At 39.1% G+C, this 19,657-nt stretch overlaps 1 protein-coding gene across 2 annotated transcripts in view; it reads right to left on the minus strand.

Moving 5' to 3' along the window:
* AMPH (amphiphysin) overlaps positions 1 to 19,657 on the minus strand; it is a gene marked incomplete in the record, with an annotated part of 178,825 nt that overhangs the window by 46,523 nt on the left and 112,645 nt on the right. For both annotated transcript variants that reach the window (XM_034761228.1, XM_034761230.1), the window contains 7 exon segments: positions 387 to 500; positions 5,750 to 5,878; positions 10,680 to 10,821; positions 13,534 to 13,616; positions 15,374 to 15,449; positions 18,181 to 18,266; positions 19,172 to 19,279. In XM_034761228.1, the coding sequence (XP_034617119.1) occupies positions 387 to 500; positions 5,750 to 5,878; positions 10,680 to 10,821; positions 13,534 to 13,616; positions 15,374 to 15,449; positions 18,181 to 18,266; positions 19,172 to 19,279 (738 nt within the window).

Genomic DNA, 19,657 nt, shown 5'->3' on the forward strand with positions numbered 1-19,657 from the left:
TGTCAGCAAAGCAGGCTTGGGAAGATTACAACATTTTTTCTGAGTTATTCTATAGTTTGAGAAAAAGGTATAATGTCAGCGTCAAAGCCATCAGTTACAGGTGGCTGCTGTCCTTGACTATAATCTCATGTTAGCCTGACACTTCTCTCTCCTCCCCTACTCTATCATCAGGTTGTACTTAGCCTGACACTTCTCTCTCCTCCCCTACTCTATCATCAGGTTGTACTGGTATTGCTGAAGTAGGAAGATGGAAGGCTAATGAGAACTCAGGGAGATCAAGTTTTTCAGAAATTGTAAATCCATCATTCATTAATTCATGAGGCAGATGTTTGTTACCAAATTCAGCACACTCTATTCCTGTATAGCATACTCTAGCAAAGAAATACCTGAGACATGGGTGAGTGAGTTAGGGTTATTCCTGTTGATACCACTTCTGGCTTGAAAGGGTCAAAGTCCAGATCTAGCAAACATTCCTCTTTCTTAGCTTCGGGAGCTTCATTCTGTTGGAGAAGAGATGCTCACTTAAAACTCATACAGAAACCACACTGTACAAGCAAAATATGAAGGTTTCCCATCTACCTGCAACCAGAGGGAAAAAATTCTCTAAAGACTTTAGAGAATTCTCCATAGAATTCAAGGTTCACGACTGCTAGCCCCGAAAAAGCTATAGGGTAAGATTTTTTTAAAAGCCAAAGAGATTTGGATGCCTAATTCCCATCGGGCATCCAACCCCTTGGGGTCTTCGGAAAATCCCAACCATAATGCTCAACTGTTTGTGAAAAATTAATATAAAAGGACAATGAATACAAATTTCACTTTAATAAATGTCTGTGACTCCAAACTGTAGAGTCATCCATAACCCTACTTAAATCTTGCTACAGGGACCTGTCCAAAGTCTGCATTAATTACAGTAGCACTTTTCTTATTTGCAATTTATGAATAATCAAGTAAGGGCATGATCCCAAACTCAATGGAGTCAATACAAATATCAGGCTCTGTGTGAACAAACATGAAAAAATAATTAGAATACCGCATAAGAAAATTCTTCTTTTCACTAATTTCACAGTTACAACTTAGATTTAATTATTTCTCATAACTGTCTAGTAAAGAGTCTTAGATTTTGCAATGAGATCTCACTAAAGCATTTGGTTTTTAAATTTTGGCAGAAAAGTAGGTAAAGAAATCACTGTTTTTTTACATATGAATTGTGGAGTATGCAGGTTACTGACGTGTTAATTTGCGAGGCTCTGCTGTATTATTTTTAAAGGAATTCAGGTTAGTCACACTATTGGTGAATGATAAAATACCACACACAAACACCTCTCTGGTGACTAATAGTCTAAACTGATAGGTCCAGAGTTTTAAAATAGTTAAGGGTGAAAACTCTGTAAATGAACTCTACTACTGGGAAATGGCAGGCTCAGATGTGTCTAATTAGATAATTTCTCATAAAAAAAGCTGACCTGAATGCACAAGCATGGCAACTGTCCCAGGCAAATTAGGTGCATAAATTATCTGAAAATCAGGCTAATAATATTTTCTATGAATTCATATACTTCATTTTAAAGCTGTATATACCAACAATTTGTAGACTTATATTCAACGCAAGGAATTACACTGCTAAAAAATATCCCTCTGATGTTGATTTTCATATGAACTGGCTCGCAGTTATACATGGAGGAGTTCCAGTTAGGATTGACCATAATCCTATGTCACACAGATATATTGAAAATATAATAGATAATATGACTCAGGTAATTAACACTCCTCCCCATCCCCGCACACACACTAGAATTATATCCTTCGTTAAGATTTGTCAAGTCAGTTTGTCAGCAACATTTAGATTTTACTACACCATAATCTTGAGGTACTAGCAAGGCCAGCCTTACCTAAAATGGCACCTTGGGTGAGGCTAACGGTGGAGCAGGGTTGGACCACGGCTATGAAGTGAACAGGTCTGGGGAGTGGAACCGGAAGGGGGGTGGTTGGGGCGGGAGGCTGTTATTGTGATACTCTCTTGATGCACGGCACCCTGGGCGGTTGCCCCTGTCAACCATCCATAAGGCCGGCCCTGGGCACTAGCACTCATATAGTTATACAGCTTCATGAAATAACTCAGAGTGTTAACCAGTATGTAATCAGAAACAGACTGAGTACAGAGAAATTAATTATCTTTTACTGAGACTTGGGAAGGAAGCTGTTATTTGTGAGAACTGAAACAAATGAGTGGGAGTCTCATTTAATCCCTGCAAAGTGACAAGGTGAAGTATCTGTTGTGATAGGATATGGACTGTTCAAGAGATTATTACATCATCAGCTACCTTTAGGCCAAAATGAACAGCATGCTCATTTTAACTCTAGAAAAAAAATCTCAGAAGAAAGATATAGTTTAATTTAGATACTGAATTATATGAAAACTTAGGAAAGCGAAAAAACAATAATAAAGACGTGAAACACATAGAAATGTCTAACAAATGACTCTGTATATTCTGTAGATTAACGCCTGTAGAACGGGATGAAGCATGAACAAACAATGGCATGATCTACCTCCAAGAAGGCTTGAACTGGGAGTGTATTGCAAAGGCAAGATTGTGCCTGTCTAAGCACAAGTGTGCAAGGGAGGAGGAAGATGCAAGAAATGTAGGCACCCATGCTAGGAATCAGCATGATGTGCCCTTGCCACCCTCTCAGTACAAAGCCTATGTAAGCTCATTGTCAGTACTAGCCCCTCCAGAACAGATATAAAGGGGTGGGCAGGGGCCTTGCTTTGCTTCCTCACCAGGAAGAGTCAGTGGAACTAGCTCGGTGCAGTGGGGAGTGCCTGCTGTAGCCTCTTCAAGCCTGACTCAACAGCCATGCTCCCCACCCCTCACTAGAGCTCTGGGAGGCATTGTATGTGAGATTTTCAGCATCGGCCTCATGCTGCTCCCACTGAAACAAGTGAGAGTGTTCCCACTCACTGCAATGGAAGCAGCGTTCGGCAAAAGCTGAGTACATTGTCAAAAATCCCCCCTCACACCTGCTTCATCTCTCTAACTAATGTATTTGGCACCCAGAAATTACAGTGATGGGAATAAGCATGGGAATGGCTCATAATCATTTTCTATTTTGTTTATCTGGCGGTTCAAATCCTGAAAATAAAACAATAATGTAAACAGCAAAAATTATTATTATACAAGTATTGCAGTGACACCTAAAATCTCTAAATTGTGTCAAATACCTTCAGTCTCCCAACCTAACGCTGTCTGAAGAGATGGGTGTGAGACCAGGGAAGAAGAGAAAACACATAACAAAGCAACAAAACACAATTCTAAATTATCACCTTTCTCTGCTCTCCCAAGATGTCAGTTTTCTCTATGTCTGTCTTTTAGTCAATGGGAATTAAATGCTTTCCTGAAAAGGGATGGACATAAGCATGTCCATACTACTTTCCTGAATCAGAGCCCTAAATTTTAAACTCTCTCAGGAAGGACTGTCCTTATTTTTACATCTTGTGCAGCACCAAGCACATTGTTGGTGCTTATTAAACAAACAAACAATGACCAATTATCATAATAGTTTTTTTCCCTTGTGCTGGAGGGGAAAGGAGGGCACGCTCTGAACTACTGAAAATCCTTTTTGAATGTGCAGCTAGCGCAGCATGGCACCATTCATCAATCTGTGGCTTTAGTGTTTCTTAACAACAGTAAAAATGCCACTGAAATTTTTAATAATTGTTTTAAAGCTCTGTACCAGCAGAAGGCTTTGTGGGCTTGATGGCATTCATAACACTCGGAACTGACTGCCAAACCAACTGGAGTAACACAATACTACATACATAATATATAATGTAAAAGTGTATGAGAGGCGAGTATGCTTTCTACTCTTTTCATTTATTATATTTTCAATAATTACTTCCCTTATAGAAACCTACAACACTCAATAACACCTGTAGTAAAAACATCATATTCTCTCTGTGCATGCATATATGTTTACCCCAAATTCTTAGTTACATTAAAGACCCTTTACACCATCTGGCAGTGTAAAAGGGCCTTGAAGGTGGCAGAAATGTGATTGACCTTCATTCAAGGCCCTATTAGATCTTAGTGTAAATGAAAATCAGGCCCACCGCTATCAATCTATCTAGACAGATGCAAATTAGATAGATATAATACTTAATGCAGGGGGTTATATTCAGGAACAGGTTAGAATAGCACCTTCTGCGGAAGCCAGGACTCACTTTTCCCCACAGTGGCAAGTCCACATGAACTCAGAATGCTGTGGTGCAAGGCACCTGAAACACTCACTCTGTCAGGGCCCTCATAACCTACCTGCAAAGGCCTCACAGTTAGTGGTTTTGGCCCAGGAGGGGTGTGTGGCCATGGTGGTCAAGGCACGCACTGTTTCACTACATCCTTCTGCCAGCAAGGCCCCTGTGGGGCACTGATTATAAGGGGTTGTCTCTACTACAAGTGCTACAGCAGCACAGCTCGTGCTGCAACTGTGCCACTGTAGTACTATGGTGTAGATACCAATGACAGCAACGGAAGGGGCTTTTCCATCACTGCAGTAAATCCAGAGGTGATAGCTAGGCCAATGGAAAAATTCTTCCATCGACCTAGTTGTGTCTGCAGTGCGGTTCGGTCAACCTAACTACGTCACACAGGACATGACATTTCTCACAGCCCTGAGCGATGTAGCTAGGTTCAAGGTGACCTAAGTTTAAGGTGTAAGCCAGGTCTAAATTAATGCTGTCTTCACCAAGGTAGAATCCTTGCGAAAGGTGGCATTGCATTTTTGTCAAGAAAATCGAAATATTACTTGAACTGAGTCTGGAATCTAATTTTGTTTTTCTTCATTCTGTTTACACCCTCTTGATCTTATATAAATGTAGATGAAAATATTAACTCTCAAACACATACCACGTTAATTCATACTTTTTATATTTGTACACAGCATACCAGACCTAGGCTCAGATTTCAGACCATTTGTACCTATAATTACCATGACTGTGCCTGCAATCACAATAACTAAGTGAAATTTATGCATGAACATTTTGCACAATTGATTTTTGTTATAGGTATTTGAACCTAGACCATTTTTTATTTTATTTTACAGTATAATTAGACTAAGAAATCAACTTATCTTGTACAGTGCATTGTTGTGTAATTAATATTCACACAGGTCAAAACCAGAGAAGTACCTGATTCAGTTGGGGATGCTTTGCATGAATACATGCAAATATATATTTTGCTTTCAATACACAAAGTCATGGAGAAATGTGCACAAAAACATAACTGAAATCACAGAGTGTCACCCTACCTTCCCACTGCTTTCCCCAGTCAGAATCAAGAGAGAAAGATTTTTTTTCTCGTGATTTTGTTGGAAGCCCATAAATTAGCCCAGGATTGCTCAAAAGTGGATTTTGGGATATTTGGAAGCATTAGGCTTTAAAAAAAAACTAGGCTGAATTTTTAATGAAACCTGAAATCAGATGAGTGTCAAGTTTAGTTACAAACATTTCACAGGCCTTTTAGCTGTAGCCATCCTCAGTAAATCGTATTTCTTCATTTTTTCAATATGCCATCACTGCTAATCCTTTTGAGAATGAACAATATGTATAACTCATTCAACGATACTATAAAAGATCAGCGTTGCATGCCCTCTGCCCTCAGAACCTCAACTGACATTAATAGTAGTCCCCCTCTTGGAGAATTGGAGGATTTGCAAAATTAGACTCGTATTGTAGCAACCCATCTCTGAGACTGACCTGTGAAGGAGTCGTCACACTGATTTCTGGTACAAAGTTGTCCTCAAAGAAGCTGATGATATTCTCCTGCTGCAGCTCCTTTGTGGGTGTGAGTTTAGGCATCGGTGGGACAGGAGGCCCTTTCCTCAACTAGGCAAAGAGCAAAAATGTCACGAAGTAAAACCTTAAGGTAGGTATAATGGAATTAATTTTAGGTTTTAAGTAGGACTAAAATAAACAGTTAATCTTAAGTATTTTGGTGTTAGATTCTGATCTCAGTTGCTTCAGTGCAAATCTGAAGTAACTCCACTGACCTCAGCAACTCCACTGTTGTAATTCAGATCAGAAACTCACTGTCTGACTGTTCAAAATCATCTGGTTTGAGGGAAGAAAACATTTTTTAAAATAAATATCTCGCATCTATGGGGACTCCAGTTGAGAGGATTAATACGACAGCATTTCTTGGCTGAAGATTCAAACTATTAGGGTAATAGGCTGGAAGACACTTCACCTGCAACACAGTAGCATCATTTGCACTGCCTTGTTGCACAGAAACTTAACTCTCTCATTACTTGTTTGCTTAAACTTTCTTCAGTTTATGTCATTTTTCTGACTCATGTTCACCCATTATTTAAGGCTGGTAATGTTAAATAGCTGGCAGGACTGGGAACTAATGTCCATTTTCCCTAAGACTAAGGGAATGTCTATGCAACCCTGGAGTTTGGACCATGGAGGTGTGAATAGCAGTGTGTTCCAAAGTGCTGCGTTGTAACTCCCCTGTATGGACGACAAAAGGTGCCAATCATCTACATCAAAACTTTTTTCTTGACTGTGGCTTCTTATCCAATAGAAAATGTGTAAGATTTTCTTTATTTAAAACTACAAGCAAACATTCCAGAATGAAATCAATTAAAGGCCAGTGATTTAGCCTGAAGTTTCCTAGTCCCCATTTGATAGGCTAGGTACAATACTGTATATATTACTGTTCAAGAGGAAACTTGAGTGCCTATAGAAAAATCTTATTTTATCCTTGTGCTATTATACTCTAGTTTGACATAAACTGCATGTTATACTCTAGTTTGACATAAACTGCTTCACCCTGACACAGGATTTGTTAAATTTTGCAGTTACAAAAGTTATTTGCTGTGGTGACATGTTTCAATGTGGAATAATCTATTGGTAAATAAATATTTTGGAATCTTCTGTTTTCCAGGGAAACTATCCAGTATATTGTCTGGGATGAGTACATTAAAAAAAATATTGTAGTTTTGTGGCAAAGTAATCTTTTTACACTTATCATTAATTTTAGGGGTCTACAAATTTCAGATGCGGCCATCAAAGGCTTGTGCTCTTGAAATCCTCAAATATGAAAGAATGAAAAATAGCAGGTCTTTTAGGACAAGTTTTTAATCTTTGTCTTGTGGGTCCTGATCCAAAGCTGAGTGAAGTCAATGGGAATCTTTCTATGACTTTCTGGGCTTTGCCTCAGGCCCTTAGTGCAGACTCCCATCAAAGACAGGCAAACAAAAACAAAGATTGAACTCATGGTCCTGAATCAGTAAAGCACGCAAGTAATCGTGCCTCTAATCAGCAACAACACTTAAGCATGTGCTTAACTTTAAGGACACATTTATGTCCCATTGATGTTAATGAAACTACTCACCTATGTAAGTTAAACATAGGTGTATGAGTATTTGAAGGATTTGCGCTTATGGCATCACATATGTATTTTAATCGCATTTTTCTCTGTTTTAAAATATATATAATATATGAATTTGTTCCAAATTTTCTACAACCACTATAAATTCCTAGATAAACAACTCTGGAGTGCATGAATGAGGCTTAAAGAGGAGAAAGTGTTATTTCAGGACAGAGGGGAAACTTTAGGTCAGAGAAAGTTTATGGAGTGTCAAACTATATTAAGCATTTGAGAACAGAGGGATGGAGTAATATAGAAAATGATTTCCCCTCAGCATCCCATTAGCTCAGGGGTGGGCAAACCTTTTGGCCAAAGGGCCACATCCGAGTATGAAAACTGTATGGCGGGCCATAAATACTCACAAAATTGGGGTTGGGGTACAGGAAGGAGTCAGGGCTCAGGCTGGGCGTGCAGGCTCTGGAGTGAGGCCAGAAATGAGGAGTTCAGGGTGCGGGAGGGGGCACTGGGCTGGGATAAGGTGTTGGGGTGCGGGATCAGGGCTCCAGCTGGGGATGCAGGCTCAGGGGTGGGGCTGGGGATGAGGGGTTTTGGGTGCAGGAGGGTACTCCGGGCTGGGATTGAGGGGTTTGGAGGGCAGGAGGGGGATCATGGCTGGGGCAGGGGGTTGAGGTGTGTGGGGAGGCTCAGTGGTGCAGGCTCCGGGTGGCGCTTACCTCAAGGAACTCCTGGAAGCAGCAGCAGCATGTCCCCTCTCCGGGTCCTACATGGAGGCACGGCCAGGTGGCTCTGCATGCTGCTCCATTTGCAGGCGCCGCCCCTGCAGCTCCCATTGGCCATTGTTCCCAGCCAGTAGGAGCTGTGGGGGCAGTGCTTGGGGCAGGGGCAGCAAGCGGAACCTCCTGGCTGACCCTAAACATAGAAGCCAGAGAGGAGATATGCCTCTGCTTCCGGGAGCTGCGCGGAGCAGTTGCCGACCCCGCTCCCCAGCTGGAGCGCAGGAGCGGGACAAGCCCCAGACCCTACTCCCCAACGGGAGCTCGAGGGCTGGATTAATTCGGCTGGTGGGCCGGTTATGGCCTGAGGGCCGTAGTTTGCCCCCCCCCCCCATTAGATCATCAAGTTTAATTTTCAACATGGCATTAACCAAATCAAACAGTGTTGACTTAATTGACACCAGGATTTTTTTTTCAAAATGCCATTGAGCTGTGTGGCTGAAATGAGAAATTATGCAACATTTCTTAAAATCTAGTAATATTTGTCTTTTTTTCATCCTGATCGACTAAAGCATTTAACATACATGTGTAACTAAGTATTTGCGTAGTCCCATTAACTACCTACTTTCTTAAGTGCTTTACTTGATAGAGGCCTGAATGATGCTGCACCCATGAATTCTGTGATTATAACTGTGATAAACAGCACCAAGCAAAGATGGTAGAAAAGATAACATTCAGAGTCTACAGCCAGGAACTAACAAAATCTAAGGACATCTACTGTACAGTAGGTCTGTACAGCATTGTTTCCTGCACTGAGGAGAATCTGGTGGTAGACAGCACTGCACTTTTCCAGATGTAACTAGCATGCTGTGATGATACATTTCTTACAACGTGACACAGAAAAAGCGACAAAATAAATCAAATCATATTTATTCTTTAGGAAAGGAAACTATAATCCCTTTGATATCACAAGAATAAAAATAGTCCTAAATATGGATTTACCATGACTAATACCTAATATGATATTCGTGCCTATGAAAATGTAAAAAACAGGCATATAAATCTTGGGCAGACCCTCAGATGATGTAAAGCAATGTATCTTCAATGAAATCAATAGGGCAACACTGAATTACACCAGCTGAGGATCTGGTCCTTCAGTGCTGCAAGTAGACTGTGAATTACAGAGGCAAGCAGTGTAAAAACACACTCTTCAGAGACAAATAATGTCATGAAAATACAATTATTTTTTAACGGTTCCCCATATAAAAAATAGGGATTGCCCCATATGCTGCAGTACCACTATTTTACATACAGTATGTCAAACTACTGCCATATTTTTACTGTAAACTTAAAAAAAATGTAATTCTGTAATCTCTTTCTTTTTATAAGGGTATTAGCTGTGTTGTTCTTGTTTTAATTAAACTTTAAACGCTGCCTTACTATAGAAACTATATGCTTGGTATATGTGTAAAGCATCATGTACAATCCTTACACTACTGAAGTTGCCATTAATGAGTCTGATTCTTATCTCACTTACACTGATGAGAATCATGAATGATTCCATTGAGATCAAACTTCTCACTCTAGTATAAAATCAGTATAACAGGACAATCAGGTCCAATAAGTATTTTGCCAAAAATTACCGCAGTAGTACAGTATTTGAGCTACCACAATTATTCCTTATCCCAGGGGTCGGCAACCTTTCAGAAGTGCTGTGCCGAGTCTTCATTTATTCACTCTGATTTAAGGTTTCGCGTGCCAGTAATACATTTGAATGTTTTTAGAAGGTCTCTTTCTATAAGTTTCTAATATATAACTAAACAATTGTTGTATGTAAAGTAAATAAGGTTTTTAAAATGTTTAAGAAGCTTCATTTAAAATTAAATTAAAATGCAGAGCCCCCCGGACCGGTGGCCAGGACCTGGGCAGTGTGAGTGCCACTGAAAATCAGCTCACGTGCCGCCTTCGGCACACGTGCCAGAGGTTGCCTACTCCTGCCTTATCCCAAGGAAAGCAAAAATTATGGTATCTCAGATAGCACTGTGTGGTGACAACGCTTGGTTAATGTTGACTTTTTAATGGCAATGCTGTGCATAAATAGTCAATAATAAAAGAAAATGTAATCTACAATTCTATTTTTGTATTAATACACATACATGTTTTTAAAAGTTTTTCATATGGTAATTTATGTGCTAGATAGATCTAGTTCCCATGAAAACCCTGAATACGCATCCTTTTAAAGGTACTATTCATAAGTATCTCAACACATACATAGTTCAATCAGCACTACTTTCTAGTCTCAATCCGTTCTCCTATCACCTGTTCTTAAGATCAATTTCAACAAGCATCTGCAACAGGGGAACAAACAGTTGGGGCAACTCATGGTATCACAGCCCTTCCTGACAAAGCCGCATCAGTGCGGCTCACCATCACTCTTCATTTTAATTTAGAAATCACTCCTCCTGCATTCCAGCACTCACTACCCAAATGTAAATCTCACCGGATTTATCTGCTGTGGAATCTCCCACAATAGCTCATCTACTTCTGTGTAAGAGGCCCAGGTTAGCTTTGCTCCTACCTGTGAAGGTGATTTAGGCCGAGCTGGTGCAGGAGATGAAACAGGTGCCAGTGTATGATTGGGACTAGATGAAGGGCTAGGCAGGGGAGAAGCCTCCTCAGGGGGCGATGGTGTTTTCGCAATGCGGAGTGGACCTGAATCACTGGATGAACACAAAGTAACAAGTTCTGAATATATCATGAGGCTTCACTGACTTTATACCATGAGTTACATTTCTGAACCCTTTGAGAAATGTAGGTTTCTGACTCTATAGCCTCAAATAATGATATTTTTGACACAATAGTTGAAATGCATCCCTGGCATCAGGGATGTATTTGGCCTCTTATGTAATTAAATAACTAAAACAGTGATTAAATTCAACCTATCAATGAACTATAGTGTCAAAGGAAATCCTTATTTTCTAGAGGTTGTTTTCTAGAACATCTACTGTTCTCGTGCCTATATCTTCAAAAAATAGAGTCCTTACATTTCAGAAGATTCTGTATTTGAAATGATTTCTCATGTCAGTTTGAAAGTATAATAAAATGTGAATGACAATTATTGTCATTAACTCATTAACCAATTTACTTTAGACAGCTCACAATCTAAAAGGCTCCAATGATATACAATCCCAGTTCAAGGCTCAATAATAAATATTAGTAATCATACAGAACAGCTATAAGACGAAATTTAATCAAAAAACAAAGTATACTACTAATTATAGGGCCACATTTTCAGCTGGTGTAAATCAGCATAGCTCAGTTGATTTTGTTAGAGCTACATCAATTTATACCAACTGGATCAGACTCAAAGTCTGAGGGACATTTTACTGTCTAGAGATTTCTAAAGTCTAATATTGAAGAAAACAGATTTTTCCTTCTATAATTAATGAGCCTACAGTCTACAGCGTTCTATGAGCACAGTATTCAATAAGAGGAGAACTGGCCGTACGTATCTTTAGGGAGAAGTGAAGCATTACATGATTGAGGAGACCAGCCACAATCATGTTCTTAATACTAAAGCAAAGCAAATTTATTCTTTGGCAAAAATATATTTTAGCTCACACTCACCACCTCTTTCTGTGGAAATATTTAAAAAAAAAAGGAATATGCAGTTATTAAAAAGCTCCTTCCTATCTATTTTATTTCCCTTCAAGGTAGCGTATTCAATTACATGCCCCTTTAATTTTTGTTTTGTTTTCCTTCTCCCACCCTCTGAAGAAAAGTTCAAACTTCATTGTGTTCTTTATTTACTTCTTAATAAAAAATAACAACTGTCTTATCCTGAAATTATCCTTTCCTGAGTTCCTGAACAAGCTTTTGGAACGCCAGTAAAAAACCGCCCCCAAAGAATCCATTCAGGTTTGACAAAATCTAGTGCATGTTGGGACATAAGGTATTTCAGAGTGTGCACTGTAGTTAATTTTATGCAGGCTTTCGGCAAAACAGTTATACTCAAGTAAAGCTGTTGGTTCTTCAGCTTAATGCTGAATCTTAGCATAGTGAAAAACTACCAAACCAGAGTTATGATAGTAGTCACACAACAAGATAATGTAGTGATACCAAAAAAAAAAAAAAATACCCCAAAAACTTGTGTGTCACAGTGAAAGGTCAAAAATACAAGGTTATTTAAATAAATTAGAAAAAAAGCCCATATTACATTAACCACTCTCTCTTCTGGCAAGAGTAACTTGGCAAAGGAAGAGCAGGGGAAGCACGGGTGTGTTTGTAGAGCCACAGATGGCCAGAATACGGGTATATATTAATGCTAGTTTTAAAGTATTTTGATGGAAAATTCCTAACGGAAAGAGTGGTTTCTGTAAAATCAAAGTTTCTGCAAGTGCATCATGGGAGGGAAGTCCATAGGGAAGAATGGGGACATTAAGGAACTCCCATGAGGCACTGTGGAAGCTCACACAGATGCAGATTAATGTCGAACAAACCCAAAATGAAATGTTTGAATAATTCTGAATAGACATTTTTCTAACCTTTGCATTTTGTGAAAAGTTCCAGTATTTCAAGTTTTCCTTCTGAATTAGGATGAAAACAAATGCTAAAATATTGGAATCTCCTTTGGGACAGAAATTCTGTTTTTTGATCAGCTCTAATTAATGCTAATGTGACACTGTTCTAGGGGCAAATTAGCACGTTGGTCAAAATTTAGTTTCACGATTGCTTATGCAAGGGATGATGGTTATAAATGCAGGAATTATGTATTCTGTCTCTCTAAAACTTCCATTTTTTTCCTATAGATCAGTACCATTCTTTTTACACTTTGTGCCTTTTCATCCCATCATCATTATACAACTGAAAGTAGAAAACATTTCTGTCTATGCCAGGCAGAGAGGCAGGAGATCATGCTGTGTGCAAAGTAAAAGTCAGGAGATAAAGGATCAGTATCACTAACCCCAAGTGTTCCAAAATCATGAGCTAAGCTCCCATAAAGCATGAGATTGGCTTAGAAATAATAATTTTATATATATGAGAAATGTATATATAATTTTGGGATTCTTTTAATTTGCCTTTCAGTTTTTGAACCTTTAGGGGGCACTTGGGCCATGTACTCAGGCTTTCCTTAGCAACCATGAGGGTTAAAAACAAACTTTGTTTTTAATGAAATCTGAGATTCTCACCTACTCACATGCCTTCAGGAGCCATGGCTTTAAGTAAAACACCATGTATTACAAGACTTGTGGTAAAATAATTAGACAAGACAACACTGCTGTATATTTCACCTATAAGAATGCAAGGGCCAGATCCTTAGCTGCTGCACATTGATGTACATAGATGAAGGTGTAGCACTACCACATGCTATAGGTGGGTTGACTATTTTGGAAAGGTGAAAGCCCATTGTAATTTCATAAACAACGTATTACCTGGGTGCTCCTTGGATGGTAAAGGCCTTGTCAGCATGCTGATCTCCCAACTTGGTAATCACCTCATACAGTTTGTGGCATAGCTGAGAAGAAAAACACTTGTCTATTAAATGTGATATTAGGTTAAAGGTTGCAATATTAGATAAAAGTGCAGATGGTAAGCCTGGTTTAGAAATTGCTGACTTCTCTAAAAAAATATAGACCTCTTCAGATATACCATAGGGCCATGTTCATTTAGGGCCTGATTCAAAGCCTACTGAAGTTGTGATGATTTGGGGAGTCTATGTACAATTTATTCATTCTCTATATGATTATGAATTCCATGTGTTACTCTAACCCGCAATGTATAGTGAGTGAGCCATGGCTGTCAAGGACAACTCTTGCATATTCACACCCTATCTGGATGAAGCTACAGAACAAATAAAAGAAGTTGTTAACATGAATGGCTCCCATTCAAATGAGAATAGCGTAGGACATTGGGTTGTCTGAAGCCTAGGAAAACAAGTTTTCTTCAACTTCTCTGCAGCGTTCCTTGGTTTGAAGGAATGGAATTTCCCCAGAAGCAGGACAAAGAACCAAGTTACTAGTACTAGCTTTTAACAAAACACAGACTGAGTGTGTCAGGGAGACAAAGGAAGCTCAGGGCAGGAGAGATGAACAAAGGGACAGGCTTTTGAGGGAGAGGGGACTTCTTTGACTACAGAATCAGCCAACGAAAAAGGGAGCTGTCTGCAGGAGGGAGAGAGAGAAAGCAAAAGAGAGAGATTCCATGATTCAATAATTAATTGACATTTGTAAAGTGCTATAGGGTGTTTCTTAGATGAAAAAGAGGCCAATTTTATGGCATATTTTGGTTTGTGTGGAGAGCTTCTGAAGGGAGCCAGTCTTAAACTAACTTTATTAACAATAGAGTGCTGTTAATTACCAGGCTCAATCCACAGGTTTGCCCTTAATCCACCCTTACATACTAAAGATATGAAGCATAACTCACCCTGTACCAGTACTGTAGAAGGGTGTGGGTTTTATCATTGCATACAACTAAAGTGCATACCTCTAGAATTCATACCCAAAAGAACAGGCTATTTTTTTTATTTTTGGAATATGGTGGGATCTCCAACCTGTAAGAGGACAGTGGTTGGAGATTCCAAGTGTGAGGCACAGTCAAGGTTACTGTTGGACCCTTACCTGAAAACTTGGTTAGTTTCTAATATTTCTTTAACTCTCTCTCTCACACACACACACACACCCCTGGTCTGCATACAGTTATTGTACCAATTTAACTATTTTTAAATTTAACTGATTTTTGGGTGTAGACAAGCTCTTAGGCACTGACTTGGTGAAGTATATAAGCATACGGTCATAAGTGTCTTACTGAAGTTACTCTGTTTGCTTGAGAACAATGGGCATATTGATACATTGCTGGCAGTGTAGGAATTCACAGAGGTAGATCTTGAAAAGGGAAGCCTCTACCACTGCCTCTTGCACTTGTTGAGCTGATGCAGTTTTAAAATTAATGCTGGCACAAGGTGCTCAGCAACCTTGCCCCATAATAATGTATAAGAGGACAGTATGAAGGAAAAAGAGAGAGGGAGGACATTCTAACAAAGAGAAAGAATTTAACTTTGCAACTGCAGTTGGATTTTAATCCGACAATGTCAGGGACATTACTTTGGCACAGTGCGAAGAAGTGTAGTGAAAACTCATGTTAATACTACGCTGTGACCAGGGATCAAGGCAGTAAGGACAAATTCTCAGATACATCGCTGCAATATTTTCCACTGCTCCCAAAGGCGATATTTGTTTGTTGCATAATTCACACAGCACATTCAGTTTTACTCACCAAAGCTATTTCCTTGTGAAACTTGGCTTCGAGGCTGGATATATTTTTGAAAGTGTTCACATAGAAGCCAACTCGTCTGAAAGAAGATGACAGAGAGAAAGGAAAAAAGGAGGGTGAAGAGAGAGGAGAGAAAATGAGCTGTACATTTCTTTCAAACAACAAGCAACATTCTTTATTGTGTCCTGATGATTCTGAGGAAAGCAAACAATTGAACGGAATATTAAACAAAAAATTGTATCTTGATTCACTGATCATGTAACAATTCCTGAAGTGGTGCAGCTGGGGGCCAGATTCTGCCACCCTTGTTCATGCTGAGGGTTACTTTCTTCCCGACATGGTCCTATTTATGTCAGTGGAAATACTTAGGGAGTAAATTAATGCTCAATGTGAATAAGGGTGGTAGAATCTGTGCTGTAGGCATTATCACTGAAGTTAATATAATCAGTACCCAATATACAATGATAATTATGTATTGTACATAAGCTCCTACCATGTTAGTACAGAATCATTATTATTATATATTTATAGTACAGTAGCCTCTACAGAGCACCAATGGGAGCAGGGCCCCACTGTGCTACGCACTGTACAAATACATAGTAAGAGCCTTCGGGCATGAGAGAGAGGAACAAAAAGGACAGGCTTTTGGAATTTACAGTCTAAATAGACAAGACAAAGGGTGGGAGGGGAAAGGCGAGGCAATCAGAAGTGAAGTGACTTGCCTTAGGCTACACTGCAAGCCAGTGGCAGAGTCTAAAATAGAACCAAGATCTCTTGGATCTGAGTCCAGTGCCCTACCCTGGACCACGCTGCCTATTCAAATCATAGTAATTTCAGATCCAAGAGATGAGAAACATGTTCCCCAAATCTGGAATACCCATCTAGTTGCTGGCCTTACTGAAACAAGAATATATGTTGTTTAAAGCATCCAGGCTTTAACCAAGCAAAAAAAACCGGCAGTGTCTATTTTTCACAAGACCCATGCTGAGCTCTTTCAGTCTCACTACAGTAACACAGTGAGGCAGGCAAGATTAGCAAATACTCCTGTGCTCCTAGAGATTAGTGCAGCAGTATCTTATCTCACATAGGGCTTCTATGGTGGAGAACATTATAGTACCTGAGTGCTTCACAAACATTAATGAATATATTTTCACAGCATCCCCGTGAGATGAGGTGGCATTATTTCCATTTTACAGATGGGGAACTAAGGCACATAGACATTAATGTCAAAAGCACACACTAAATATTGGGTGATCAATATGAAAATAAGGGGTTTTGGGAGGCATTTAACAATGTATGGTTCTTTTTTGTTTGTAACAATGTATGGTTCGGAACACAGTCTCACAGACTTCAGTTGCAGTCAGCACTTCTGCAAATCTGATCTCCAGGTTGTCAAATTGGGCATCCAGAAAATGAGGTACATACAGTTAGTGACCTCCTGTGAAAAGTTTGGTTCAAGTGACTTGCACAGGATTGCACAGGAACTCTGTGACAGAGACAAGGATAGAATCCATTTCTACAGACCACCGTTCAACTGTCGTAATTACAAGATTGTCCTTTATCTTCCTGCATTACACCTTCCAACTTCTGGAACAAATGAGCTTCATTCACTAAACAAACCTGATTCATTCTCCAACCACCATCCATCGCTTCACAGGCTGTATATGTACAAAGGTTGATGGCAAGCGGTAAGTTTTAAAACACAGATGCCTAAATAGAGCTTGCAAAATATGCACACATATGTAAAAAAATAATTATGAATGCAAAATACACAATTGTACATGCATGTAGGTATTTGCATAAAGACGTTTGTGAGAACAATTAATTGTTCTATGTGTGTATGAACATTTTTTGAAATTGTTTGATTTTTTTTTTTTAATTTCGTCCTGAAAATGTGTCTTTGGCTTATATTAGCGCAGGGAAATCTGAATAACCCTTAGAGCATAAAAAACTTCATTTCTTGCCTGTTTGGAAATTCCACATTCAATTTCTCCAAATTTTCACCAACAAAAAAATCGCCTTTGGGCTGAGAATAAGCCTGAGAAATTTCATCCCAATGGGTTATTTTTCTGGAAAGTAGTAAGTATCTAAAAAATAGGGGCTTTGAATGAATGTGCTTCCTGAACCATGACTGTAGGCTCAAATGTATATGGAAATTCTATCAATCATTTAGTCTAGTTAGAAGGTAACAGACACACTGTAATGAAAAGGACATGTATGCCAAAGTGTGTGGTGTAGACTTTTTGTTTTTGTGTGTAGTGGGTTGGGTTTTTTTTTTGTTTGGTTTGTTGTTTCTTTTGGTAGCCTGTAAAACAAATGTATTGAGGTGATAAGTGCCTGAAAGTACGAACACCACAGAAAAATCTGAACTCATCTCACTTTAAATAGAAGTTTAGAGGACAATAGTAGACAGAAATTCTGGCTGCCCCATGCATCCTTTTTTCAAGTCTCATTTGTGAAATAATGTAAAGCTCTAATGGGACATTTCTCTGCCATTCTTGTTCACCTGCCTATTAAATCTAAAATGAAAATATAATATCTGCATTTTACAACTATTTCTCTCTTTCTGGTTCTTTTTAAATTGTAACTTGTAACACAGGCACTGCCATGCAATTTTAAAGAAAAGAAGCTGCTAGAGATGCTCAGAAATTATGGTTCTGATACTGGTTCTGACACTGGGGAGTAGGACCTACTTCACGTACTGGGCCAGCCATTCTGTGACACACATTAAAATTCAGTGGACGTTCGGAGACTAATTCTGTTAGGTTCTTTGAAAATTCTAGCCTATATATGCAAGTTGTTTGGCTTACCTTGACCATAGAGATGGCAGCTCTTCTTGTAAATCAATATTAAAGTCTTCAAACACTTTCTGTGCTTTTTGAAACTCTTCTTCTGCCTATAACAAAGCAAGACATGTTGGCTTTTATTCTCCAAACACAGTGAAACTGCACAAATCTGTTTTTCTATTAACAAAAGAAGAGTGTAGTTCAAACTACTGTTTATTATAGCGTATAAAATTCACTAGTTTCATTTTGCAAAGGCTACTGCAAACATTTTTGTCTAGTTTGGCTTGCATAGGTTTGAATCTCAGGCATTTCTGGTTCCAAAGAATACAAGCAAAACCGAAAGAAAAAGTCACCTCTTTTTGTGTCAAAATATGCAAAATCACAAGTTCCATGCGGTTTCAATGGAAACAATAAATTGGCCCATCTTTACTGTAGGGGTTCAGAGTTTCTCTAAACCTTTGGGTGAGCCTTTGCTGAATCTTGCATTTGTAACAAAACTGAAAACCAGCAATTTTCCAAAGAACTCACATTGTAACGTCATTTTCTCAGTTTTACTATTTACACTCTTTTTCTTATTTATTTACAGAGCGATAGACAATATTCTGAAGAATTTAATAATCCAGGGCAAGATCCTGCAACCCTCATTCATGTGAGTAGATGCTGTTAGATCAGTGGCACTACACATGATTATGGGCTGTAGGATGAAGCCCCTCCTGGTGGTCTCATCTCGGTGCAACTGATCCCTGTACAAAAGGCAAGCACAAGGCCTATGCACCCCTTAAATCCCAGTGCAACTCAAAATAGGACTTAAATGGGACTCACTCCTGCAAGAAGCTGAGCACTCTAGCCCTGATCTAGCAGAGTGCATAACGTGTTTAAACGTCAGCATGTGAGCAGTCCCATTTTCTGAAATGGAAGAGAACAGACTTTATGCTATCCACTGTGCAGAAATAAATGTCACCCAAACTCAGGACGTCTGTTGCCAGTAATATTATTATTTAAAGACATACCCTACCTTTGTAATTCTACTTTCATCTCTTCTTTTTGAGCTCTGCAAGGCTTCCAAGTGATGTCTTGCACTGTCATAGTCCACCAGCTTTCTGCTTCGCTTTGCAATGCGAGTCTGCAAAAAAAATCAGCACTATTGCCACACATTCAAGCAATCTGAGATGGAACTTCCATTTAATTTGCTTTAATTTGTCTTTGATTCTTTACCCTCTCACTTGCAATCTAAACTTTATTTATCATAATATTGTACAGTGAAAGCACATTTGGTGAAAGAGACAATTTAGGTAATTTATTACTTTAATACGAAACCTATTTATTGAGAAATATGGGCGTGACAAAAGATGTGTGTGTGGAGAGTTTGCAGGACTGGAATGAACAGACGCATCTTTATCTCCAGCAGTGTGAATGGACTCATAAGCTATACTATAATGGTATCACAAACTATCTTCCCTTTCATATTACACAGTGTGTGAATTTAATGATTAATATATAT

Source organism: Trachemys scripta, chromosome 2 (genome assembly GCF_013100865.1).
Source record: "Trachemys scripta elegans isolate TJP31775 chromosome 2, CAS_Tse_1.0, whole genome shotgun sequence".
NCBI classification, from domain to species: domain Eukaryota; kingdom Metazoa; phylum Chordata; order Testudines; family Emydidae; genus Trachemys; species Trachemys scripta.